Source organism: Scleropages formosus, chromosome 4 (genome assembly GCF_900964775.1).
Source record: "Scleropages formosus chromosome 4, fSclFor1.1, whole genome shotgun sequence".
In the NCBI taxonomy this organism is placed as follows: domain Eukaryota; kingdom Metazoa; phylum Chordata; class Actinopteri; order Osteoglossiformes; family Osteoglossidae; genus Scleropages; species Scleropages formosus.
In genome coordinates this window covers 7,559,645-7,586,172 of record NC_041809.1, presented here as the reverse complement: position 1 = coordinate 7,586,172, position 26,528 = coordinate 7,559,645, and the positions used below count along the sequence as shown (strand labels likewise).

Sequence of the window (26,528 nt, the reverse complement as noted above, 5' to 3'; positions counted from 1 at the left end):
CTTTTGGGTAAACTGGTCTGTTCGCCTGTGCCCTGAGAAGTACCACTTCGAAAGAATTTCTGCAAAGCACTTCTCTGTTTTGGGTCCGCCGTCCAATCACAGCGCTTCGGGTGTTATTGGTCCCGTTGCAGGGCCACGCCTCCTCTTGTTCTGGGGGCGTGCCATTAAAAAACTAAACAACTTGTGTTTGATCTGATTGGTTGGTAGAATACTGGGCGGTACATTTGCGCTCGTGTCGCGATTTTTTCGTGGGAGCTGACGCCAACGTGCTTCAATCATATGCAAAGGTCTAAATTTGCTGAAAACTCAGTATTTTCTCTTTTTTTTTTTTAAAGAATTTAAACACTGTGTAAAGACTGTTGAGGAGTGTAATAATAATAAGAAGGCTATCGAGACTCTGCAAATTACTAATACTTTTAAGTTTTGACGTACGGTAATAATATTCTTGGTTATCGCCTTGGGAATGTTTGTGTATTTAGTTTTATTAATCTGTTTTTTTTTTTTTTTTTTGCTTGCTTCCCACGAGCGAGCTTTGGTTATTGTGTATTAATGTGTGTGTTCTTGTATTGTGAGTTCTTGAAATGTTCGTTTAATTTACAAAAAAAAAAAAGAGCTTAAAAAAAAAAAAAACCACAATGTGCTTCAATCCACTGCTTCCCGAAGTCCCGCCCTACGGAAGTACCGGCCAATCAAAACACAGAAGCGGCCTTGCGCCACCCAATGAAAAAACAGGGTCAGCGTTGGCCTTTGATGTCACTTACGACGTGAATCATAGCTCACGGGCAGCGACGCCATGTTTGTTTGACTGAGTGGACTACGAGCGCTTGTTTTGGGTGGAGGAGGCGCTCTCTGGCTCCGCGGCCACGCATCGCGGCACAAATGTTTACCCACAAATTCAAAACTAGACAGGTATGTGCTCGGCATTTTGCTTGAAACAATCCAGGGAGGCGCTCCCTCTGATGCACTCAAGTTATAACATGTGAGCGGAGCGGCGTCAAATTCGTGCGCGGAAACTTTCGCGGATTTGTGTCGAAACTCAAACTGGGGGAAATGATCTGCAATGATTTAATCAACATCCATAATAACTCGTACACTTGTTCCTTAGCGTTGGCACATTTTTTTTGCTGAGTTGGACCGAAATCCTACGGATGTCGATACCGAGGAGCTCCAATTTAGCCCGGAAAAAGGAGCGGACTCAGCACACATGACATGATCACGAGCATCTAAATAAAATATATTTCTCCTAAGTTATTTCATTGAATCTCTGCGCAGAAATCATAAAATCTGTGCTTCAGTACAGCGTGAGACACTGAGTTGAAGATGAAATATTATGTCCGTTAGACTCCGAATCACGGCTTATTTTCTACTTAATTTTGAACATTTGCACAAAAAATCATTTGTTTTTCATAGTAGGAGATTTGCAATGAGTTCCAGCTCTATATTTTATGTATATGTCTATATAATATATGTAGTATAATGTGTATACTAAATATTATATATAATATCCTCATTGCATTGTCTGTATATATATATATATATATATATTATGGTAAATTACATGCGTCACTATGTGTGTGCATATATTATATATGTATGTTATATAATATACATACATATACTATTTATGTATGTGTGTATATAATATATGTATATAATATGTATGTACGTATATAATATATATATATATAGTATAATACACATAGTGAAGCATGTGATTCAATCTACAAAGAGTCCTTTCTTCCAGTTGTCACATTATGCACATTCTTTTGCCTGAACCGGGGAGGAAAATGTTTCATTTGTTTCTTTTCCTCTGTTATGAACATTCCTCTGTCTCATTATGTGGTGTTTTGTTTTTTTTTTCCTGGAAAAAAAAGGAAAAAAAAAAGGGTCATGTCCAGAATGTGGATCCCAGTCTTAAGCGCAGTCGTGCGGAGGATGTGTGGCTCATCGTTAACTGGTCCTCCTTTTATAATGGTTGCTGATGCCGTGCGTTTTCCCCGAAGCGCTCGAGTCCCGTTGTTCCCGAAGTGCACGTGAACGTCGAACATTTCGGGAGGTTCGTTAGGAGAAGTGCTGCATTTTCATGTTTCGTGACACACGCACATTGTTCGAACCCCTTGTCCCGTTCGGGGTCGCGGGCAGCCGGAGCTTAACCCGGCAGCGCAGGACGCCAGCCTGTCGCAAGGCACCCCAAGCGGGACTCGAACTCCAGACCCACCGGAGAGCAGGACCCGGTCCAACCCACCGCTCCACCACGCCACCGCGCCCTCTTACGTTTTGTAACCAGAGGTATAATTTCCGTGAGCTCCTCTGTGGAGGAGAGCCTCACGGGCTGGCGTGTGTTCAAGTGCTTTCTCGAGCCATCTGCCTCCGTGTCCTCTCTTCAGACGCTCTTGAGATGTTTCACGTTTTCCCCCCCATCCTCGTTCTCTGAGTGTCACCGAAATGCACATGTCAATAGCCCTCATTTTATATATATATATGTATGTGTGCGATAATGTGTGTGTGTTTGCCCGTTGATTGAGTGGCACCCCATCCAGGGCATACCCAGCTTCCCGCCCTGTGCTTCCAGGATGGGATCCAGACCACCAGGGCCCTGCATTGGACAGGCGGTTATTGAGGATGGGTGGATGGGTGGGTGGTGGACACTTTCAGGGTCACAGCTTCCTTTCTATTCTCTGTTAATTTACACCAACGGCACACCTCCCTCCCTCTGTGCTGTCCTCTCCATGCAGGTGCCGGACAGCCTGTGACAGAAGTATGACTCCCGCGGCCCTGGGTGAGCCCTCGCCTGTTGTCCACTGTTGTTGCCACAGAAAGATCTGGTTGCACTCGACAGCGTGCCGCCGCCGCCGTCGCCAGCACCCCCCATGCAGCAGCTGGTCCGCTCCTCGCCCCTGGGCGCCCGTGACGGAGGAACGCCATGAATAGATACACCACGCTCCGGCAGCTCGGCGACGGCACCTACGGCTCAGTGCTGCTCGGCCGCAGCCTAGAGTCCGGGGAGCTGGTGGCCATTAAGAAGTAAGAGCGCTGCCTTTAACTCGTTCATATTTCTTATACTTTGTGTGTGTGGTGCGAAAAAGCTTTACCTGGGTATCAGGATAGAAGGTTATACATCCTGCACAAATAACAGCGATCCTTTACAAACATGAACGTTAATTCTTATCAATAACATAGTCTGTTTTATTTTGGTAAATGGTGTAGGGTAATTTTACCCCTAATCAGGTTTAATTTCTGGAATTCAAGGGGCTGAAGTCTGAAGGTCTGAGGATCATTGCGATGATTTTATTGACCGCGGTGACCTGCGTCTTCATTTGTTACTTGTGCTTATGGGAAAACGATCTTGTAAATGATGACACCAAAGAGGTCTCCTGCGCAATGAGACGTCCAGCCAAAATTCCCAGTGTCTGCTTGGTAAAACGACTGTATTATCATTACTGTATTTACCTGGCACTTATGTCCATCGTGGATTTACGTTGTTAGATAGTCCACTTTACAGCGATTTACGTATTTTTGATGTTTTCCTATCGTTTCAGTCAGGGTAAGTACCTTGATTGGGGGTGCTACAGGTGGAGCGGGTATTCGAACCGGGGACCTTCAGCCCTAACCGTTGCGCCACCTACTGCTAGAGTTGTTCTTTTCCTGTCCATGTCTTTGTAAACTCTTGCGCGTTCCTTTATTTCTGCACGTGCGATGCAGCGCGTGGACAGTACCGTCTGCAGTTGTCATGTGACTGCAGATACGTAATCTGAGGAGCAGCAGCGATCTGTCGTTTTCAGTCTGCGTGCGGCACTGTCCAGCTGTCGCTCCTCCGTCCACGTGATGGTGGGATAACAGCTGGCCTTGCGGTTGCGGGTAAATCGCAGTACGAGTCCCGCTTGTTTAGCTCATGGCGGATGGACACGTGTTGAGCTTCGCGTGGTGTCATTAAAGCCGCAAGTTAACAGCGCTGCGCCGGAGTGGGGACATGTCACGTTGCGCAAGTCATTCGAAATCCACTGCCCTTGAAAGCAGTAACGTGCTCGTGGGGTCATGATCCGACACCCCGAGAACGGTGCGCACGCGCAGGATCCATGTGCAGGCGTGCGGTTCATAAATGATACAGATTCCACTTATTCCCCTTGGTATACGCATGAGATGGAACTGGCTTCGATCAGGAGGAATCGTCAGACTTTGCCGTCACGGCCCTGCACGCGGCCCTGCAGGATGCCGAGATGCTCGAAGAGGAGCGAACGTGCCTGAGTGGGAGATGCAGCAGACTTTATGAACAGATCTTTCTGTATGAACAGATTGTGTTTTATTGTGCATTTCTCTTTTTTTTTTTGCACTGTTTGTCTGTCGTCTTTATCCAGGAGAATAATTTGCATGAGTCATCAGATTTTTCAAGAGTCCCTGGTTGTGCATAATTTAGCAGCGTGGTGCATTAATGCAAATGCATGTGTAATGCAGTCATTAAAATGGGGGGGGGGGAACCTGTCTTACTGAGGCTGCAAACGTTGAAGGTGCTGTAACCAAACCTGTTTAGAAAGAGCTTTGCATTATTTCGGCCTGGGTGTGGTGGTGTTATTAATCATCTGCCCATCCATCACGTTTACATTTATTGCGACGCTTTTCTCCAAAGTGACATACAATAATTTATCCATATGAGTAATTTTACTGGAGCAATTTAGGGTAAGTACCTTAATCAAGAGTGTTACAGCAATAGGTGAGATTTGAACTAGCGACCTTTGGATTCAATGGCACCTGCCCTAAGCACTACACTATCAGCTTTACACAGCGAGTAACGTCGGCTTTGCACATAAACAACGTACACTTATTTACCCACTTATAAAGCAGGCTAATTTATACTGTATCAATTCAGGGTGAATACCTCAATCAAGGGTACCACAGCGGGAACGGGGATTTGAACCTGAGACCATCCATTGCCGGACGACAGCTTTAATCACAGCGCCATGAATTTTGTGTGTGTGTGTGTGTGTGTGTGTGTGTGTGTATTTTACCGTAAATTAGACCACGTGTTTAATGATGATCAGTTCCTCGTAGTACAAGGTTACACGTAACCTCTATTTACACTGCTGTAAGGCAGATTTGAGTGTTCTGTGTCCGTATCCTACTTCTTGCTGTTCTGTATTGTAAGAGGTTTTGCACAAAGACATTGCTAAATAAGTGTAAATGTGGTCTCATTAGGGACTAGGTATGTGTGTGTGTATAAAAAAAAAATAGATATAATTGCACTTCAGTTTTTTCAGTCTTAAGAGTTGTGATTTAGGAATTCACCGCAGTAGCAAATTTTTTTTTTCTTCCCTTTTTTCCCCAAATTTTTTTAAATAATTTAAACATTTCAGGTTCATGACCCATATGAGAGCATTAGCAGTTTGAAACCCCAGCTTTTGCCATAACTCCTGATCTTCAGCCTCACCATATACCGTTTTACCGTATACAATGTTCCGGTATTTCAGAATGAAGAGGAAGTTCTATTCCTGGGAAGAATGCATGAATCTTCGGGAGGTCAAGGTAACATCCCTCCCCCCTCCTTTTTTTTTTTCCCCCTCCATAGATTTGTGTGTTTCCCTCTCAGTGCAGATCGAAACACCTTTGGAGGACATTAGTCACAGTATTGCACCAGCTGTGTCCTTGGCCTTGAAACAGCTAAGATGTGAAACCTTAGTTCATCGTTCATGCAGCAGTTCAGTGCTCAAAGATGGGAATGAGCTGCGCTCATGCTGTCAGGAAGCCTGGATGGGTTGGATGGGAAAAACAAAGCCTGGATTCAGGATAACACTTGGGTTTTAAACTGGAGAAGTACTGCTGAGAGTAGCACTGAACGCTTCCGCTGTCTAACAGTTGTGTCTTGTGCTGTTTTTGTCCATAATTCAGAACCCCACCATCCCTCCTCCCTTTAGTTAAATCCCACCACTGCTCAGAAACCAGCACAGGATACAGCAGGTGACTGTGTGTCTCCCTGAGATGTGTGAAGTCTCTTGACTCTTCCTTCATTCCCGCTGAACCCTCAGCCAAGGCTTTCCATCTAATAAGAAGGGCCGTTTTGGAAGCGTCATCCTCAGTAGCGTGACAGTTTCAACAGCTATGCCTTAATAAAACAGATCCACCACTCCTACCTGTTCGTTTACCCACCCACCCCGTCCCGTCCCGCCGAACAGACATTGGCATGGTACATGGTTCGCTTGAGACCAGAACCTCCTCCAGCGCATGGCACACCTTGAGATACATACCGTACCTTTCTCCCCCCATTGTCAGCTTCCTTTGTGATAATATTGCAGTTCCCTCACTTGTGTGACTCTGATTCCACAATAGAAAAATTCAGCCTATGTAAAAAAAAAAGCCTGCTTTCAAAGGTGTGTTCCTCAACAATAATTGCACTTCAACACACACTGTTTTTAATTATAAATTAAAATAATTTTAGTTCTTATGCATTCATCTCATTGTTAGCATGCGTAAACTGAACTTAATCTTTTTTCTTTTTTTTAAATGTTACCTGTATCTGTAGTCACTGAAGAAACTCAACCACGCCAACGTGGTCAAGCTGAAAGAGGTCATTCGGGAAAATGACCATTTGTACTTTGTGTTTGAATATATGAAAGAGAATCTTTACCAACTGATGAAGGACAGGTAGGTGCTGATTTCTGGGCATGACTTTTCAGTTTTTGCAGTAAGGATATCATGGTATACATCATTTTAAAATATGTTTGTGGGCTGTATTCATTAGTTAGTGTGGTACTGATTGTGTGTGTGTGCATACTTGTTTGGGAATCAATTTCTTGAATGAAAAATCTCAGCAGCCCCTAGGGGCAATACTGAGCTGCATTCTTAAGGTAGCTACTAGATGGCCCTTTTGTCTGAACTAAGCTAACTGCATAGGTATAACAGTAAATTTGCTTTTTTTCCCACTGGGATATAGTAAAAATTTTCAAATGTGTTCTGTTTTTTTCCTACTGGTCATTAAATTTTCTGTCTTATAAAGACTGATCCATCGGCTTTCAGAATGTACAGCCAGTGTTTGAAAATGTGAAACAAATACTGTAGCCAAGGCGTCGCTCTGTGTTCTGTATTGCAGGAGTCGGCTGTTCCCTGAATCTGCAGTGAGAAACATTATGTACCAGATACTCCAGGGTCTGGCATTTATTCATAAGCATGGTATGTGTGGAGAACGGTAATTGCCTAATTATTTATGCAAGAGGAACCCTGGCTGATGCATAATGTACCTCGCAGGAATGTCTGGTGTGTTATTTTGTGTTTTTACAGCTCCTTAGTTGCATTGTGTTTTCTGCATCAGGCTTAACGATACCTTGCTGTGTAGGATTTTTCCATAGGGATATGAAACCCGAGAACCTCTTGTGCATGGGCCCGGAGCTGGTGAAGATCGCTGACTTTGGGTTGGCACGGGAGATACGATCGCGGCCTCCGTACACCGACTACGTTTCGACAAGATGGTGCGTGCAGCGATCCACTGGTTTCATTTGGAGCACTTTAGATTTTTGCTGGGTGATGCTCTTGATTTTGCTGATGTCACCCACAGAAAATGCTACATTATTCATTTAACCTAAAGGGCAGGAAGTGAACCACAAACCCATTTATTGGAAAGGAATGGTCTCTGGGGTACACTATCATTTCGTTATGCTTAAAATCAACTGTACTTGTAATTGAATGACCATTTTAATGGAGCAGGAATGGCCAAACCTGTTCCTGAAGGGCTGTCATCCAGTAAGTTGCAGAAAAAAAGATTTAATTTTAACTCAATCTCACTTGCAGTATTGCCTCCCCTTAGGTATAGGGCTCCTGAGGTCCTCTTGAGGTCCACAAACTACAGCTCCCCCATCGACCAGTGGGCTGTCGGTTGCATCATGGCCGAGCTTTACACCCTGAGGCCTCTGTTTCCTGGCTCCAGTGAGGTCGACACCATTTTCAAAATCTGCCAAGTACTGGGAACTCCAAAGAAGGTACATTCCTTTACCAAGTAGTGTTACAACCTGCGATCTTTCCCTTTCATTGCTTATGGCAAGTTAGTTATGATGAGGTCAACTGCACAATACTACTGCTAAGTAGATCAAATCACACAAATAATCACTAGTAATGATTCTGCCTTTCAAGAGAATTCAGTTCATTTTAGTTTTAAACTGAAATGTAAGGCTTTCATTTGCCTTTTCTTATTTTCAGCTTGATTTGCTTTCTTTAAAACCTTTTGCTTTAAGGCTCATTGTGATAGATTGTTTTAAACTATGATAAGTCACTAGATTTGAGGGGCAGCTTGTATGGTACTTCACACAAACAAGGCTCATATTTTGAACAGAAATTTTCTGATGATGTAATACTTTTCTTGGAAGTGAGTTGGTTGCACATTATTCAGATTTTAGGGTACTAACTACCAGACAGTTCTCATAACATGAGCACTTATTAAAGGTGGGAAGTCTGTAGTGAGAATTGTTTGTACCCTATTCCAAAATAAGCTTTACGTACACAGTTACGGAGTTAATTTATTGTATTTGTTGTCTGCAGAATGACTGGCTTGAGGGCTACCAGTTGGCAGCAGCTATGAACTTCCGTTGGCCCCAGTGTGTCCCGAGCAACCTGCGCACTCTAATCCCCAACGCCAGCAGCGAGGCCATCCATTTGATGAGAGACCTCCTGCAGTGGGACCCCAAGAAGAGACCGACTGCCAGTCAGGTGACAGCTCATCTGCAAAAGAGCACATTTCACAACAGTTGCAATATGCAGTGTGCTGAGGGAAGTTATCTTTACTGGTTTAGGGCATACAGTGTAATCTGTGTGTGTTTGTTGGAAAAATACAAACCTCAAAGTAGACTTAAGAGGTTGCAAGATCTTGAATTAAGAGAGGACTTTGTACAGTAAGTGGCCTACAAAGGTGACAGCTCTGGTCGAGAACCTTGTACGTGTTGCTGTTCCCTGTCCTCCAGGCTCTTCGGTACTCATACTTTTATGTGGGCCAGGCACTGGGGACCCCCCAGCAGATTCAGGAGCAGGGTAGGCCTCCACCTGCCCCCCTCCCCCCACAGCACCCCCCGCCCCCCCTGCAGCTACTCCAGCCAGCTCAACACTTGAAGCCCGTTCCTCCACCGCACCCCCCGCCCCAGAACCAGCACCACTCCCCATCGCGACCCTTGCAGCAGATTCAGCCAGGCCCCACAGCACTGTACCAGCGGCGGGACGAGATCCTGCAGGAAGCTCGCGAGGAGGCCGAAGGACCCCCGCAGTCCCGATTTCCCCTCATTCACGACAAAGGGATGCAACAGGTAATGGTGCTGAGCTGTATAGCTGCTATTGTACGTGGGGTGGGGGAACTGGGTTGGTATGAATGTTTTCCACTGCTTACACCAAGTTATAACAGTAACTTTTTTTAATCCTGAGTAAGCAATTTATAAAGCAGAGTATTGGAGTAAATAACTTGCTTATGGGTACTACAGCAGCCCTAGAAGGCAGGACTTGAACCAGCATCCTTCAGGCTACAATGCTGTTTGCATTGCTACTCTGTCTGCTGTCCAGGACAGTTTCGGTTGAATTTTTTTTTTTTTTTTTTTGATTAAATACAGGTTTCATTTAAGTGTTAGGTTGCAGCTGTAGGTAAAATTAGAATAAAAGCACCCCAGTGGCACACTTACATTGTTACAAGCCTTATGCTGGAGTGCACAGTTTTGGATCCCCAATTTGAGGATATAAATTGGGCCATGTTTCCTTGTGAGGGTGAAGCTGCACACCTACAGGACACTTGAGTAAAATGTACTCAATAGTAGCTTTGCAATGGCTCACAGGATGCACTTTAGAGTTCATGTGTTTTCTCCTCAGCTGCTGGTTGTGGAACACAATGAGTAATTGGCTCCATCCCTTTTGGGTGAAAATGTGGTAAAATGGTCTTTAAAACCCGCATAAGTGAAAGCTGCTGGATTTTTGGCGATTGTCCGAGGAGTCGGAGAACGCAAACTTCGGCGACTATCCAGCTAAGGCGAAAGGTGGCCGCCGACGATGGGGGCTCGTCCCAGGGCCTCTGAGGGCTGACGAGTGGGAGGATTACGAGGACATGGATACGTCCCCGGGAAACGTCCAAGGCCGACCGAAGCTCCCCGGTGACAACCCGAGGCAAAGGGAAGAGGCCCCGACCAGGTACGAGCCCCTCCATCTTTTCTCCCGGAAGTCAGCAGCTTTCCTTTCTACCTGCTAAGTATGTTTGTACTGTCCATCAGGTTTGGTGGTGTTCTGGACTTCAGCGGCACCAACGGAAGCAGCATTGTAGGTTCCACAAACATGAACATCGTGCTGCCCTATCAAGATCCAGCTGTTTCCAGGACTGCGTCAGCCAAACAGCACTACTTGAAGCAATCCCGATATTTACCAGGCGAGTATCAACATATGCCAGATCCTTGTGTTGTTGACATATGAAAAGAAACAAGGCTGTGCATTCGTTTGGTGGGCTTTACACAACCTGGAACGATAGACTTGTGACAATAGCCACCTCTAGTTTCACTTTCATTTTGTTATTTCTTGGAGTTGAGCACATTTCCAGATTCTAAGTAATTTATAGTGCCTTTGCGCCGCTATCCACGGAAAATACTCAAAAGGCGTCTTTCCATATGTCTTCCAGGATTAAGTGCAAAAAAGAATGTGGCAATAAACTCCAACAAGGAATACAGCGGGAGCAATCTGTGGGGCGGTGCTTTGCCAGTCGGAGGAACGCTGCCCACCCGAGGAACCCAGGGTGAGACCAGACGCCCTTCCCTGTTGGTTGGGGAGAGGAAGCACAGTGGGGGTTTAGTTTAATTTGTCCTCACTACACATCGTATTGGTCCCGTTGCTTTTGAAATTTGATCAGTCAAAAGGACGAAGTCACAGATTGTCCCTGCTAAATGTGTGAAACCACCACATCATCCTTACTTGGCTGATTTTCCCTGAAGCAAATGATCATTTTGTTTGTATATTAAGATTTTTTTACTCTCTTATACAGCTGGGTACTTTAATGTGTCAATTCAGGATCAGGAGTACTACGGGGGTGTCTGATTCAAACGGACTTTGTTGCAATGTGGCAGCTCTAACCATTACGCCATCTACTGGCCCCTCAGACTTTACCAGGTTTAACAAAAATGTATTTCCGAAGGTACACTGCTGAATAATTAAATTCCGCAGCAGATGTATCATTTACTGCATAAAACTGTAAAGTTTGGTAAAAAAGGTGAATGGAATTTAGGGTAGTAAATCTTGTATCAAAGAATCTTACTGTAGTAAGTCTTTTGTACAGTGCGTTTCATTTTTTGTTTTAAAGCAAATTTGCGAAAATTTTCTGACCCCAGGTGCCAACACTCTCCCAAGTGGATACATGCCCTCTTTTTACAAGAAAGACATGGGCTCAGTAGGCCAGAGGGTCCAGCTAGCCCCTGTCACGGATCTACCGGTGTCAAGTAAGTGGAACACAGTCGCGTGGCAACCCATGAATATGGACACTTACACTTAACTTGCATTAACGTGAGCAGAGCTGCTCACGTCAACGTGTTACCCTCATGTTGCACGTTTGTGGATTAACGCACGAGTGTGAAGTGGTAGCTTTTGACGCGATGTGTGTCAAGTACATGAATGACGGGGGGGGATCCTGTAACATTCTTCCAGATTATGCAACGTGGAGATCGAGCCGGAGTCAAATCGGAGTCTCGTCCTATATCTCCTCGCCAACCAAGAGCACTCCGGGCCTGAGGCCCCGCCCCCCTATACAGCCTGTCCACGGGCGCACGGACTGGTCTGCTAAGTACGGGCACCACTGACAGCTCCCCGTGGATGGTCCTCATGCAGACACTCCTGTTTTACACCGGTATTTTCATATAAAGCGTGTACATACATACTGATATGCAGCAATAATCTGTTTTGTATCTGTTTTTTGTATATATAGTGTACATGTGACACTTTTCTATATGGGCAAATATGCACTCTGCCAAAATTGTTCAGTTAACTTGTGCATTTTAGTCAAACAATGCAAACTATCGCAGGGCCAATGCCAAATGTCCTTTTTGTTCCAACATGTAGCGCCAGTAGATTCCTCCTCCCCTCCGTTAATTTAAACCAGGGTTAAAAACGTGCTTGTTAAAGGATGATGTGATTTGTTCTGTTAACACATTTTTTTTTCGACACTTTGTGCGTAGTGGAAAATGTCGCTGATCTAAACGGGGTACGTACCAGTGACCTGAATTTTTATTTAAACCATCATTCTCTTCTGTTACAGTTTTTTTATTATTCTTTATATGTGTACTTGTTTGCAGATGCAGGTCTCGTTTGTTAATTTTCATTAACCTGTGACATGGTTCATTTCAATGTAACCAAATAACTTTTCAAATATTGAGTTCATGTGTTTTTAAAGACATTATTTAGCAGCTAGCTAGCCAATGAATGCTGTTATTCTTTCCTTCCCATTGCAATAAAGTGTTCTGCCTACTGTAATTCAAACAGTACTTGTGATATAATCAACCTGGAATTGTTTACAGGTGTTTTTTATTCAACGAAGGCAATTTAAGGTGTCATTGGTTGAAACACTGCAAATCCTCAGTTCCGAACTAATCCGAAGCAACCATTTTATGCATCCCCTCCCCAGCATGATCTTTTTCGATAAATGATACCTATCCCTCAGTATACTAAGATCTGGAATTATTTTGCAGTGAGGTTGGTCATTTTGCTATGTTTTACTCCAATAAATGTTAATATGCTCTAAAATCTGCCTGGTTCTATTCAGGGATGTATTTAGATGTACAGAACAGAATTTAAGATTTATGCAAAGTGTATTATGACCTTACATTGAACCTCTTTAGAGAGAAACATGCATTTATCATTCATACATTCACACAGGTATGTGTCACATCTGGATTATAACCCCCCCCGTTGTGCTGATTCACGCAGCCATTCAGTTAATGTTTCATTGGGTCAGCACCCCTTGCCATCTCCAAGATTTAAAGTGCAGTTTCCTCAAAACCACTATTGTTCCATAGTTTACCCCAAAACACACCTACTTGGCAAACTCTTTGTAAAACTATACTTAAAACAGAGTAGCAACACAAATTATTTTAAACACTTGAATTACTTTGCATTCAGCCCCTTCAGTTATGGAACTACCTGGCAAAGCTCCATAAAACATCACAACTTAATATTTCACAAGTCTCTCATCAAGTCCATCATGACTCAGCAACTACATAGACTTGAACCTGACCTTTACTGTGACTCAGATCTATTTAACTAAATAATGAAGCACAGATGCAAAACAGTTTGCTGACAAATTCTCTTCCTTTGCATTATTTTATGTTGATTTGAAACACCCAGCTCACTTAAGGTTTATTTTTCTGATATTTTTGGTGTAGTTGTCTAACTTTGCCATTTTGAGATGCTTGTCTTGTAAAATTATTGCATCACAAATATTCTGAATATTTACCAACTGTAATGACCATAAAAACCAACAGACCTACACTAATGGAATTCTCACACACACATCTGCAACGGCTCATCCCAAGCGGGGTCGCGCTGAACTGGAGCCTAACCTGGCAACATACGGCGCAAGGTTGATGGGGGAGGAGGCACACCCCAGATGGGACACCAGTCCATCACAACGCACCCCAAGCGGGACTCGAACCCCAGACTCACCGGAGAACAGACTTTGGCCAAACCCGCTGTGCCACCACGCACCCCTTATAGTGGATTTCATTAAAAATCAAATTTCCAGCTATTCCAGATTTGCTTTAAGACAATACTTCTCAGAAAACTCATCACACACATGATACAATACTATGTGTGCTCCTACTGAACTAATACAGTACCGCTACATATACTCTTGCAGGGTCACGGTGGTCTGGAGCCCATCTGGGAATCACTGGCCACCAAGCAAGTAGGAGTAAATCCTGGATAGTACACCACTCCATCGCTGGGTAGCCACACCCACATCACAAGCATCACTTGCTTTATAAAAACAGTGCAGATATAGTAGAAATTTAGGATACCAAAAGCCTATTCCCTATTACACTGACATTCGTTTATTTAGCAGATACTTTTCCAGAGAGCAAAATGCAAAGTGCATTACATCAAGGAGAGGAACCACACACACATTTTCTGAACCGCTTGTCCCATACAGGGTCACGGGGAACCGGAGCCTACCCGGTAACACAGGGCGTAAGGCCGGAGGGGGAGGGGACACACCCAGGACGGGACGACGGGACGCCAGTCCGTTGCAAGGCACCACAAGCGGGACTCGAACCCCAGAGCCACCGGAGAGCAGAACCCGGTCCAACCCACTGCACACATGCTCCCAGCCCATCCAAAATCCCCAAACATGACTAGAACACCTGTACAAGTATGAATGAACGATTTTAACACAATATAAAACATTTACACTTACTGCTCCGGGGTAGTTGCCACTCCCCGCCATAGATCAGTTCTCCGTAGGTTGAGCAATAAACCAAGCAGAGATCCACTGAGCATGTTGTGTTTGTTGTGAAGCACTTTCTAAAACTGCACAGTTGCTAAGATGTGCATGCATCTAAAAAACAGTATGAGTTTAAATTTTTTAGAATTGCTCTACTCACTCTGCAATCACTCAGTTCAATGACATACCCAATATAACAGACAGATACTCCTGTGGATACTTAGATTTGCCATCATACCCCAATCTCACATTCCTAAGCAACAGATAGCCATGGATGGGACAACAGCAATACCTTACTGCACTTCCGCTTCACTCAAATTTCAATTATTTCTGAATATGCCTTGGATGAATTGTTATACTAATGCTTTGTTCAGTAAATTGCAGGGGGGGTATCAATTTTTGGTAAATCAAAACTTGTCTATCAAAAGCCAAGAGGCGGAAATCGAGGGATGCCTGTACAGGCAGTTTAGAGCAGCCAATAAGCCTGAACTGCACGTCACTCTATTATGGAAGGAAACCCCACTCAGACTCAGGGGAAACAAACTCCACACATACTGAGCTGGATTCAAGTCTACCCTCAAACAGCGCAGGCACCAAGAGGTAGCAGCTCTACCCACTGCACCACTGTGCCACCCTATTTCCATTATTGGTACACACAATGAATGTGTCTGTGCAGTGCACTATGCTTCACTTTTTAAAAAAAAAAAGTTACATTTATTTATTTAGCAGATGCTGGACTTCAAAGTGACTTTCAGTGAACTCTGTGTAGTGTTATCAGCCCACACACCTTATTCACCAAAAGGTGACTTACACTGCTAGATACACACTACTTACACTGGGTCACTCATTCATACATCAGCAAAACACACTCTCTCTGTCACATATACTATGGGTGAACCTGAACAGCATGTCTTTGGACTGTGGGAGGAAACCAGAGCACCTGGGGGAAACCCACGCAGATACAGGGAGAACATACAAACTCCACACAGTTTGCATTTGAACCCAGGTTTGATCAGAAATGCACATGAACCAAAGGATCCTATCATCTCTTTAGAACCCAGGAACTATGACAACATAGAACCGTAGGCATCTCTGGCCTACCTGCCCATCAGCCTTTGGTCAATTAGAGAAAGAAATTTCTCTTTTTTTTTTTTAAAGGAGGAGCCACTAACATCTCATCACAGTCAAGGGTGTATCCTTAACCGATTTCTTATCAGGTGACTCCAGGGTATACTGTAAAGCCAGGGTATATTATCAGAGAATACCACATAACTGTACCTCCTATTAAAAACACACACAAACTCCAAATACTACATGGCTATAAACCCATGTTTAAACCCAACAAACAACAATGGGGAAGGGATTCCTTTTTTTTTGCTCACTGAGATCACGAGACACGATCCAGTATGATCCGGCACGACTCGGTTCTTCTGGAGGGTCAATATAAGCCGTTCATCCCCTCCCCCATTAATTATTTTTACAACATTTTCAATACCTGCAAACAATACTGTGAAGAGCGAGTATAGCCTTTACAAGTGATGAAATTAGAATTATAATGTGTTGAGAAGGCCATACATCTAGGCAATAACTAAAGTAAAAGCAAACTTTGATAACAAAAGCTGCGTTGTAAGATAATATCCGGCAGGGCTGAAAAGCCAGTTATGTTACTACCCAGTTCTTTCGTGAAATTCACATACAGTTAGTCCATCTAGTTAGGCTTTAGAAACGCCCGTTTCACCTGTATGAGGCTGTTGCAGAGCCTCGGACATATGGTACCCCATCCAAAAAAAAAAAAATCATGTTTCTTAATAAAACTGTACAGCCTCCCTCTAGAATGCACCGAGATCTCGCTGGAAACGTCAGTAAACTGTATAAGAGCTGATGTGCGTTCATTTGACACTTTGTAAACTTACCATCAAACAGAGGAAGAGAAAGTGAAAACCTGTTCGGGTACGATGCCCCGCTGCTAGACTCCACTCCACCTGTATCTCAGGTGTGTGTAGTTGCGCTGTGATCAAGTTTTAAAAGCCGACTGGGAACCTATTAAAATAGGCTATTTGGAGCACTTTGGTAGTACTCACGTAGTACAAAAAAAAAGACGTGTTTCAGTTCAATTCGTGAGTTTTAATTGCCAAAATTGTGTGCTTGTGTGAGAGAGCGCAAACTAAAGGCGTAGGCTAAATTCTAGTTAACGATCATTTTATGAAATGAGATCAATATAAATTAATAATGAATGATTACAAAAGTAAAAAGAAAATCGCCCCCGTCAACATTGCTAAAGAAAATGAAAGGCTCCGCCGCTACGTCGACTTTATTCAACGTCAACATCGCGAAACTGTCGCACCTATTTGCGGTCATCATTGATAAAAAAACACTTGGGCAGAGTCGCAGTTTTTAAAAGTTTTAAAAGGAGGGCAGGCTGCCACGTGCAGTGCCTCATTTGGATGTGTTTGAAGTCTCGGAGCTTGACTTCCCTACGTGTCTCCTACAAATGGGCCTTGGAGCTTGTTTGGAGGTTCTAGCAGGGGAGCGCAGCTACTCGTATACCTCTGAACCGAAGAACGATTCTCTTCCGCCGGGGTAACTCGTCCTCTTCCACCGAGCGCGGAGCTTCGGGAGGGACGCACATGGAGCGGTGAGGGAGGAAGGGGACACCCGCCTAGCCAGCCAGATCAGCCGAATCAACCCTAGCGATCAATGGGGTGACAGATGTCGCAGCCAGATCGCCCTCACATCCAAAACATGAGTGCTCATTCTAGTATATATAGCCCGTTAAATGTTTAGCGTTTCCACTCAGGGTTTGACCACATGTTACGTGACGGTTAACATAACCCATTTATAGGAATTTACAAGAATAACCTGGGTGCTCACTTTTCAAATTTTCTTTTTTAATTCTATGTCGTATTTAACGTTTACTTTCGGGTGCGTATCCCACAATGCCCCGCAAAGCCAATTGCAGGAACATGCAGATATTCTCATCCGTTCAGCAATTTCATTGGCTACATTTTGCCCCCCCTTTTCACAGAGGCGACTTCCGATTGGATGTCTGAAACCTCAACGTGTATTAAAGAGTATAAGAGAAGCTATAAATCTTTCTATTGTTAAAGTTCGCGTTAATAGCGAGAAGTGGTCGTATCGACTGCTCTATCCATTGCTTTCTCGTGTTTTATTGTTTGTTTTTTTTGTTTTTTTTTCTTTGTTGACGTGCTCACGCTCTGCTTTTGCAGGTGAAAAGTTTCCAACTTGTGGGGGAAAAAAAAAAAAATGTCCGAAGTTGTGCTGTATTACTTCGATGGAAGAGGACAGATGGAGTCCATCAGGTGGCTCTTGGCTGTGGCCGGAGTCGAGGTGGGGGGTCCGGGGGGAATATTCCTGCAACTTGCATTCATTCATATTTAACCATATTAATTTAAATATAGTTTCACTGCATTTCACGGTCATGCTGCTGGTGTTACGTAACCACACAAAAATCTTTGTATCGTCTATATATATATATATATATATATATATATATTCGTATCGTATCTGTCATTTCTGCGAAGCGCACGTGACGGTGCTTTGAAGTTATTCTGCGCGAGCGAAACGTGACCAGACTGTGTTTCTGTCCCGACAGTTTGATGAGGTGCTTCTCAAGACCAGGGAGGAGTTTGAAAAACTCTTGAAGGGTTGGTGCTTCATAATCTGTTCATTAAAATGCTAACACCTTAGATGTTAACTTCTCTAATTTTTACAGTGTTTATAATTAAGATAAAAATTAGATTAAAAGGGATTTTTTTTTTTTTTTTTTTAACTTGCATAATAATTGTTAGCTCTGGTTGAAGGGCAGATTTTCTATGCAGAATGTGCTCTTCATTCATTCATTTCATTTTTTTTGCAGTAGTGGGTCACAGCAACATAACTGAAACTCCAACATTACATTTACATTTATTCATTTAGCAGACGCTTTTGTCCAAAGCCGTGTACGTCTCAGCAAAAATACAATTTGTGCATCACATTAAGAGAAAGAAACATGGCTGCAAACATGTGACTCTTAAGTAAACCCAGTTTGTTACCTTCCAACATGCTATACTGTCCAAAGAGTATTCAGGTAATTTAGATGAACTTTTCTGCCGCATAAAAAGCACGTGAGTTTTATAATGAAGTGCGGTCACTTTCCCAGATGGGTCCCTCATGTTTCAGCAAGTTCCCTTGGTCGAAATGGATGGGATGAAGCTCGTTCAGACCAAGGCGATTCTCAACTACATAGCGGGGAAATACAATCTGTACGGAAAGGATCTTCAAGAAAGAGTCAAGTACGACCTTTGCTGGTTTAGTCATCTTACGTGTATATTTGTCTCTAAATTTAAAAAAAAAAAAAAAAAAAGACTTTAGACCTGTCTGTAAAAAAACTTTAAAGGAACTGTCTGTGTGTTTGTTTCCATTTAATGCATTTAATAATATAGGCGTTAATTCTCTTTTTACCTATAGATTCTCAGTCACTGATGCAGAAGTATTTTTTCCTCTCTATTACGGTTAACTTAAGGAATACACACACACATTGTCTGAAACCGCTTGTCCCAAGCGGGGTCGCGGCAAACCAGAGCCTAACCTGGTGACACGGGGCGCAGGGCTGGAGGGGGAGGGGACACACCCAGGATGGGATGCCAGTCCATCACAATGCACCCCAAGCGGGACTCGCACCCCAGGCTCACCAGAGAGCGGGACCTGGCCAAACCCATTGCGCCACTGCGCCCCCCTTAAGGAATACAGTAAAAAGTTAAATTGTATTACTAGTTCAGTGAAAATAAAAGTCATGGCTGAGACGGGGATTTTACACTGCTTTCATTTTTCCTTCAGGATAGATATGTATGCTGAAGGGACAAGGGACTTGATGGACATGATCAAGATCCTGCCCTTCGTTTCACCGGATGAGAAGACGACTAAACTGGAGCTCATCCAGAGCAAGGCCTTAGAACGCTACTTCCCTGTCTACGAAAAGGTGCTTTTTGAATTGCATAATTTTCATTTTTAAGGATTTTATAATCCTGTTTGGAATGGATACTGAAGATCAACTGTCATAATCTCAGCATTTTGCCATCTCATTATATACAGTATGTTATTTTGGAGGCAATAAAGATGAAACAGCAGTCTAATATACTTCTATTGGATGTTTTCATAAAGGCCCTTTCAGGTTCCCAGTACCTCGTGGGTGATCACTTAAGCTGTGCTGATGTTCACCTGCTGGAAGCAACTTTGATGGTGGAGGAGAAGTTCCCTTCCATACTCTCCAGCTTCCCAAATCTACAGGTGACCATCCATCCCTCACCATGCACCATTTTTGCATCATGCTTGTTTCATAAGATTTTAACTCACCAGTTACTCGCAAGGTTTTTCATTACTTATTAAAACATGAACTCGGGTGACACGATTTCCTCATCTGACTTCTGTTAGAATGTTTCATTTCCAGGCATTTCAGGCAAGAATGAAAACCATTCCTGCCATCAGCAAGTTCCTGCAGCCTGGCAGCAAGAGGAAGCCTCCGCCTGATGACATTTATGTGAAAACTGTGAAAGAAGTGCTCAGGTTCTGAGCTTCTCTATGAATGTAGGTTGAGGATGATGGCAGAAAAGTCAGCATGTTGCACAAACATCAGACTCACACAGGAGTCTGTAAGATGATCATTTCAAGAACTGGAAATGTAAGCTCCTTCATTCCTGATATGTGAAGAGTTCCTCATAACCCCCAAACTTATTTTGTGTAAAACACTAGAAATGTGTGGTGGGTTGTAAAAAAGAGAAATTGTAGAAACTAACAAAATAAATGTTACTATGAAATCAAAATGCCTCATTTAAATTAGGTTAAATATACTTGAAGCAAACAGTGATTGTGTCCAAAAGTATGAATGAAACTCCTTCCTGCATCATACTTGAACCAAAAATTCCATGTGTGGGTTAGACTACCAAACAAAATAAAGTTTATTTCCTTCTTTGAGTGTTCAAATACTGATAACAAGGTACACTTGGTGTGATAAACTGACAAAACACAAAATAATCTCCAATAGAGCACATTCCTACGTGGTAACACCTTGAAAAATGACTGGAAAAAAATAAATCTTAGTTTTCCAAGGTTACTTAAAATGTGAGGTACAGCATAATATAACCATTTACAGTTCATAGTTTTTACTAGACCGATTTAGGGTCAGTACATTACTGTAGGAATTTGAACCCAACTCCTTGACTGCAAGGAGTGACACAAACCCTTATACCACCTACTATTATTACTAAGGCAACTCCACTCATGTCCCAATAAGCTGAATTCCATTTACCAGGGTGTGTCACCTGTAAGAGGTTTGGAAATCAGCACTTTGGAAATGAAAAGTTTCTCAGATAACCTGGGACAGTTGTTTTTGCTGGTGCTTGGGTCACAAAAACTTACCTTGACATTTTATTCCTGAATTGCAATTTATCCATTTATACAGCTGGGTACGTTTTCGACTCACACAGTTGTTGGTAAATAAATTGCTCAAGGGTATTACAGCAATATATGAAATTTGAACCCGTGACCTTTGGATCTGAAAGCTACGGCTCAAAAAAGTACGCTATCGGTGTTTAATGTGAAGATGGGAGAACGAACATAGTACATAGCGAGCATCACAAAGCTGTTCATTGCGGGGCTCCGATTCTTAAGCACAAATGTATCCAAGGCCATTGTGCAAACTTCATATCCCAGGGATATGAGTATAGGCAGTCCCCGGGTTACGAACATCTGACTTGCATACAACCCACGGTTACGAACCACCCCCTGTAAAGCATACTATAGTAAAAATTCAAATTACACACAGTGGTTTGTAATAACAAACGGGTGCTACTTTGTGACTTGCATAAAAATATTGCGCGTCTACAGCATCAGCTCGTGAGCCCGAGGTAGACTTGTTGTTTTCAGTGGGACTGTCACGCCCACGACTTCACTCCAAACATACGCACCTACCCCAAATCAGAGCAGCGGGGTATAAAGAAGCCGCACCTGCACACCCTGGTTGTGGAATCTCATCTGAGAAACCCGTCTCTCCAGCACTCGAGTGAACCCACGACAACCTAACGGTCCTTCCAAGTCCCCCGTTCCATCTCCTGATGTCCACGGCTCCCGACACTTGCATCACCCCCTCGACTACGACATCGGATTCTCCCCAAGACCTACGTTTGTGCATCGACCGACCCACGCGTGTCCCCGTCTTTCTTTCTTATTCCTCTTCAAAATGGTCAAACTACAGATAAAGACTTGTACAAGACCACGCGCACAAAAAAAGTTGTGTTGAAGAGTTGAAGAATGGCCCTGCTCTTCATACTGTACAAGTATTGTTTGAAGTTTCCATTATTTTATCCACCTCTCTATCTACATATTCTGAAGGCATACAATCATTACTTGAGCTACATGGACATGAGATTTCCATTTAAGAGCAGCAATATTCATAGTATCAAGAACACAAATTTCACATTTGTATGCGAGAAAGGTTGTCCATTTATTGTACGCACTCTGAGCAAAGATTATCTTGGAAACATACAGAAAAACATGATCAGTATCTTTCTGTTTAGACAGCTTGTTATTAAATGAGACAAAATCAAGATTAATACAAATGTACAATCAAAAATCTAATTCATCAGTCGTGACCAGATTTAAACACACAGACATTCGTAGAGCTTAACAGCTTCCCTCAAAGCAGAGGCTCAGTGAAGAACAACCTCACACTCACACCTGGTTGGAATGGAATTTAGGAAAATAATACTTCAGGCACCTACAACCCATCAACAATTAATTTCTTATGTTGCTCAGCAGAACAAAGCACCATTATATCTATTAAAGATTTGTTCAGATCAGGTGTCTAGCGTTGTTCTCTGAAATAGGGAGTGCACTGTGACAAAAACAAACTAGCCTTCCCTGTTAACCCTGCACTTTGTGTCAAACAAAATGTAAAGGAACAATGAACTCTCTCCAAAGGCTATGAGAAAGTAGTGACTCCTCGACATAATTCCCTAGTTACACTCAATGCATAACTGACGTACAATTACAATGTGCTGAAAGCACAGGGGAATCAACGCAGTGTTGACACATACCAAAAAAAAAATGATCACCTGAAATTTTTAAATCTTCTTTAAGCTGAATTGAATTTTAATTTAAAATGTGCATTAAATTTGGAATGTTTCCACTGGGAGGAGGGAAAAAAAACATGCAAAAGACAGTTACTGTTTGCAATTGAGTTATATTTGCTTGATAGCATGCTTCAGTATCATTCTGCAAAGCTGGTAAGCAAAACTTTCCTAAATATGGTCCAGTGTATTGGTGCAAAGTAGTTTTGTGAATGAAAATGTATGACTGCAACTGGCATAATGCAGAAATGACTACAAACAAGTCCATACCTCCCTTCAAAATAGACAGCACTGCATAAGTAAAACATGACTTTTTGTTCAGATAAGCAAGCACTGTAAAAGCAGACAGAAAGCTAAGAGAGAAGATACAGGCTTTCCTGGAGGCAATGGGTCATCCTTGAGGTAGTCCTGAGCTACAGCACCGCTAGGAGAAGGAGCCGCAGGACCATCAGGAGACTGAAATTAGAAGGGGTGCACTGTTACCCTTGACACAAATGAACGCTTTGGGAAGCGATTTGGTCCCAAGACAGCAAACCGCAAGAGTTCACCTCCCAAAAAACTTCCTTCAAAACATAGGAAAGCACTTAATCTTTACAGAGAAAAATATCTAGGAATGGTCACAAGTGCACATTCTGTCAGTTTAACTTCTCCCCCAACAGCTAATTCACATTTACTGCCCACCTCAACCCTGTCATGATTCCAGCTGGTATGAGTTTCCCAGACTTCTTAAATCTCACCCCCATCACTGCAGCCAGGGAGGCAGACGCAACTGTGAAATAAAACCAAAAACAAGAACTTATTTATGCCAAAAATAAAACAGAGGTGCTTAAAATGCCCTTAACTGCCCAGCACTTACTCAGTGATACTTTTATATCGCTGGAATCGTTTGATACTCTGAAGGCTCCATATGCAGACAGGCTGCCAAACAAAAGACCGGCAACCATAGACATCACACTACCTAAAAGAGATTTAAACAAACAAACAATTAAGTAACAGAAGTAATCAATAAAACGCTACTGTGTAAAGTGTTTACTATAAAGGTTTTTTGTTTATTCTGAATCACTAACACATAGAGCGACGTCTGTAAAAGTTTCCGATTATTCAGATTTACTTATTTATTCATCACGGTCAAGCCTACATACCTTTCCTCTTGTACCCCATGAAGCCCCCCATAACAATTGCCGCAGCGTACCCAAATCCCAGCCAGTCGATTGCCATTTTTCAACTAGAGGAGAATAACAAACAACAACAAGCATCTTCGTCCAAAAAACACTTTCAGGGACAGAATACAAAGCAAGAAAAGCGCTTAAAAGTGTGCAACTTAACAGTCAAATGATGACAGTCTAGGATGAGACACTTAACTGCAGCATCAAACGCAATAACTGACAATTCAATACATTCTTCACAAGGCGCTCTTCTCAACAACGTGACACACACACACACACACACACACACACACACACAGCAAACACGTAAGAAGTGGCAATGGAAAGAAAGCAAAATGGAAAAATACAGGAATACGGCAGTTTTCCAGTGTGCTGATCTGGGAATAATCAATACGCAAACTGGCAACTGAGGAAATGAGAAAAGAAAAAAAAAAAGTTGGAGAGGAATATAAACCCCTGAGAGTCAAAGTACTAGTGACTATCCATCCCTCCTGGGCAATGCATCACTTTTTGCATTTATATGTATTTTAAATGTTTAGATAATTATATAAAATTCATTAGCTAAAAAACACATGTTTTGCTGCCCGGAAGTGTTTGATAATAATGAATGTCTCAGTATGCTGTATAAGAAAGTGAAGGATTACCAACCGTAACTACGTGTCCCATACACTCTAGAACCGTCCCAGATGAATTTCCCTTTTGTTTTGTATGTGAGGCAAATATGAAAATCTATTATTAAGTGATAAATGCATACCGAGGCCAAAAGCACCAGCAAAAAAGGCGAAAAAAACTGCCTGGCTAATTTAAGAACATAAACGAACAAGTTTAGTCAGCAACTCTGCCACGCAATGTTTGGAAATGGAAGCAGTTATTTAAAAAAAAAAAAAAACATAGTTTGTTCTCAGGTTATTCATAATTTCTTGATTTGTGGATAAGAACAAATCTTCTCTCGCGAGCCGAGTTTAAATTTTGCAAAACACAAGACATGTCATGAGCCAGATAAGTCAAGACCCTCTCAGAGACAGCACTTAGACACATTATTCGTGTATAGACGACGACTAATGCAATATCGTTAACATACTATAGTGTGATTATTTTATGCTTTTAAAACGAAAACACAAAAAGAGTCAAAAGCACGCGCTACCTGTGTGCCACACCGCGCCCTTTAACCTTTGTGATGCGTGTAACTCACGGCTAAATAGACCCTTTTATTATTGTAGAAAAATGGGGCCCAAATGAATATTCTGGTGCTATTTACACTGGAATACAAGTTTAAATATCGAACTTTGAGTGAACAAGATGTTTATCTAATCTCCGTCATCAACCAACATTAAGATAATAAAACAGTGACACGCAGCCATTTTAAGTGTGGCATATATTGGGAGGAATAACTGACTTTGACCAACAGCCATATTGAGTGTGGCATTTACCCAGCAGGTTACGCGATGTCCACGATCAGCCATATTGAGTGTGGCATTTACCGAGCATGATAGGAGACACCCACCATGTGCCATATTGAGTGTGGCATATATTGGGAGGAATAAGTAATTTTTACCTATATATACATACATACACGATACCCACAATCAGTCATATTGAGTTTGGATGATACCAAGACACATCTGTTACTAGTGCTTATTGACAAAGTCTATATATGGGGATTATCAATTTTATGGTGAAATACTAGCTATGAGCACTGTAGTTGCTCATACATGTATAAAACATCTCCATTCGTGATACAAAACAGGCCTATGTATGAAAATCAGGATATGTTTAGCAGCTTAATCAGGAACTGAATATTGCTTATGATGTATAGATGAGGACAAATCAAAGCTTATGTTGTTGATCCACCCAATAGAATCACTTGGATGAATACGTTTGTGTAGTTAAATGAACACCCTTAGTGAGCTTGTATGCGATCACATTGTCAGAGCAGATGTGTAAAGCTGCCAGGAGCAGCTTGACTTTTAAAGAACTGGGATGTCCTCAGGAATGTCCCGTAACGGTGTATAAGAAGTGCAGGTGGGGACAACTAGTTCATACAGCATCGTTACTGAAAGACAAATTAAGGTCCTGCTCCCACGTCTAACACTAGAGGGAAATAAAAAAAAATGTCAACATACGATGAAGTAAATTTGACCAACCTGATCTCTTTGAAATTTTAATTGACTTATGTTAGTGACATGGGTTCCTTGTAACAATGTATTTGCCAGCTTTTTAACGTTAACATCTGCCAAAAGTTAAAGTTCCAGGTAACAAGTTGAAGTGGACAACTTGTGGAACTTTGCTACAAAACGATGGCGAAACCATTGCTTGCACAGCGTGACAAACTTGTGGGACATTATGGGTTCATCTCCCGAATTCTCTTCTGCAGTTTTGGCAGTCAGACTGTCCCTGAATAAAGTGGAAAATATAAACACTTTACCAATTCAAACACTGTAAAGCCCATCAAAAGAGGAGGGGGGAGAGAGAGAGAGAAAAAAAAAAAAACCTTCGCTAAGGCCTTTACAACTTTTCTCCGTTCCCCAGGGTGGCCAGAATAGCCTCGCCTATTCCGGGTTGTCAAACAGGTACGTCCTGCCTTCGTACAGATACCTGAGCTGGACTAGATAAGTAAATCCATAGGACATGTTTTGCTGGGCTAAAGTTTTACATTTACCATGTATTAATTTAGCAGACGCTTTTCTCCAAAGCGTCGTACATCTCATAGAAAATACAATGTGTGCGTTAAAGTAACAGGAAGAGACAGATGCAGACGTGTGATTCGTTAGTGCAGTTTCTACCATCTGAACCAATGTTCATAAGATTTTTTTTTTTTTTTTT

General features: G+C 42.5%; 3 protein-coding genes across 6 annotated transcripts; 2 read left to right on the top strand and 1 right to left on the bottom strand.

Annotated features, from left to right (window-relative positions):
* The first annotated feature begins 759 nt into the window (after window positions 1-759).
* On the top strand, window positions 760-12,712 carry LOC108932893 (serine/threonine-protein kinase ICK-like). 2 transcript variants are annotated; one of them, XM_029251362.1, is made up of 14 exons: window positions 760-909; window positions 2,736-3,024; window positions 5,463-5,517; window positions 6,512-6,633; window positions 7,079-7,158; window positions 7,322-7,454; window positions 7,790-7,961; window positions 8,518-8,685; window positions 8,937-9,272; window positions 9,944-10,137; window positions 10,218-10,369; window positions 10,616-10,729; window positions 11,319-11,426; window positions 11,632-12,712. In XM_029251362.1, exons 2-14 carry the CDS (start codon window positions 2,924-2,926, stop codon window positions 11,781-11,783), a joined length of 1,887 nt encoding a protein of 628 aa, XP_029107195.1. In that variant the 5' UTR covers window positions 760-909; window positions 2,736-2,923; the 3' UTR covers window positions 11,784-12,712. The 2 variants fall into 2 exon arrangements, with proteins under 2 accessions (XP_029107195.1, XP_018605113.2); XM_018749597.2 differs by having other exon boundaries at window positions 9,941-10,137.
* A 4,742-nt stretch (window positions 12,713-17,454) lies between these two features.
* Window positions 17,455-20,321, top strand: LOC108932794 (glutathione S-transferase 3-like). The gene is made up of 6 exons (XM_018749375.1): window positions 17,455-17,764; window positions 18,030-18,081; window positions 18,576-18,708; window positions 19,253-19,394; window positions 19,577-19,702; window positions 19,863-20,321. The coding sequence occupies exons 1-6, from the start codon at window positions 17,681-17,683 to the stop codon at window positions 19,983-19,985; spliced, it is 660 nt and encodes a 219-aa protein (XP_018604891.1). The 5' UTR covers window positions 17,455-17,680; the 3' UTR covers window positions 19,986-20,321.
* A 1,580-nt stretch (window positions 20,322-21,901) lies between these two features.
* tmem14a (transmembrane protein 14A) lies at window positions 21,902-25,081 on the bottom strand. 3 transcript variants are annotated; one of them, XM_018749353.2, is made up of 5 exons: window positions 24,850-25,081; window positions 23,682-23,764; window positions 23,396-23,497; window positions 23,221-23,308; window positions 21,902-22,995 (listed from the first exon to the last, which is right to left on the bottom strand). In XM_018749353.2, exons 2-5 carry the CDS (start codon window positions 23,755-23,757, stop codon window positions 22,953-22,955), a joined length of 309 nt encoding a protein of 102 aa, XP_018604869.1. In that variant the 5' UTR covers window positions 23,758-23,764; window positions 24,850-25,081; the 3' UTR covers window positions 21,902-22,952. The 3 variants fall into 3 exon arrangements, with proteins under 3 accessions (XP_018604869.1, XP_018604870.1, XP_018604871.1); XM_018749354.2 differs by lacking the exon at window positions 24,850-25,081 and adding an exon at window positions 24,354-24,841; XM_018749355.2 differs by lacking the exon at window positions 24,850-25,081 and adding an exon at window positions 24,460-24,841.
* Between the last annotated feature and the right edge of the window lie 1,447 nt (window positions 25,082-26,528).

What these genes read in the sequence shown, in the direction of transcription:
- LOC108932893 (XM_018749597.2), top strand. Translation starts at nt 2,924, where the DNA reads ATGAATAGATACACCACGCTCCGGCAGCTCGGCGACGGCACCTACGGC. An exon ending in GACTACGTTTCGACAAGATG is followed by an intron (nt 7,455 to 7,789) that starts GTGCGTGCAGCG and finishes GCCTCCCCTTAG; the next exon opens with GTATAGGGCTCCTGAGGTCC. An exon ending in AGAGACCGACTGCCAGTCAG is followed by an intron (nt 8,686 to 8,936) that starts GTGACAGCTCAT and finishes CCTGTCCTCCAG; the next exon opens with GCTCTTCGGTACTCATACTT.
- LOC108932794 (XM_018749375.1), top strand. Translation starts at nt 17,681, where the DNA reads ATGTCCGAAGTTGTGCTGTATTACTTCGATGGAAGAGGACAGATGGAG. An exon ending in GTTTGAAAAACTCTTGAAGG is followed by an intron (nt 18,082 to 18,575) that starts GTTGGTGCTTCA and finishes TCACTTTCCCAG; the next exon opens with ATGGGTCCCTCATGTTTCAG. An exon ending in GATCTTCAAGAAAGAGTCAA is followed by an intron (nt 18,709 to 19,252) that starts GTACGACCTTTG and finishes TTTTTCCTTCAG; the next exon opens with GATAGATATGTATGCTGAAG.
- tmem14a (XM_018749353.2), bottom strand. Translation starts at nt 23,757, where the DNA reads ATGGCAATCGACTGGCTGGGATTTGGGTACGCTGCGGCAATTGTTATG. An exon ending in CATGGGGTACAAGAGGAAAG is followed by an intron (nt 23,498 to 23,681) that starts GTATGTAGGCTT and finishes AATCTCTTTTAG; the next exon opens with GTAGTGTGATGTCTATGGTT. An exon ending in CGATATAAAAGTATCACTGA is followed by an intron (nt 23,309 to 23,395) that starts GTAAGTGCTGGG and finishes TTTATTTCACAG; the next exon opens with TTGCGTCTGCCTCCCTGGCT.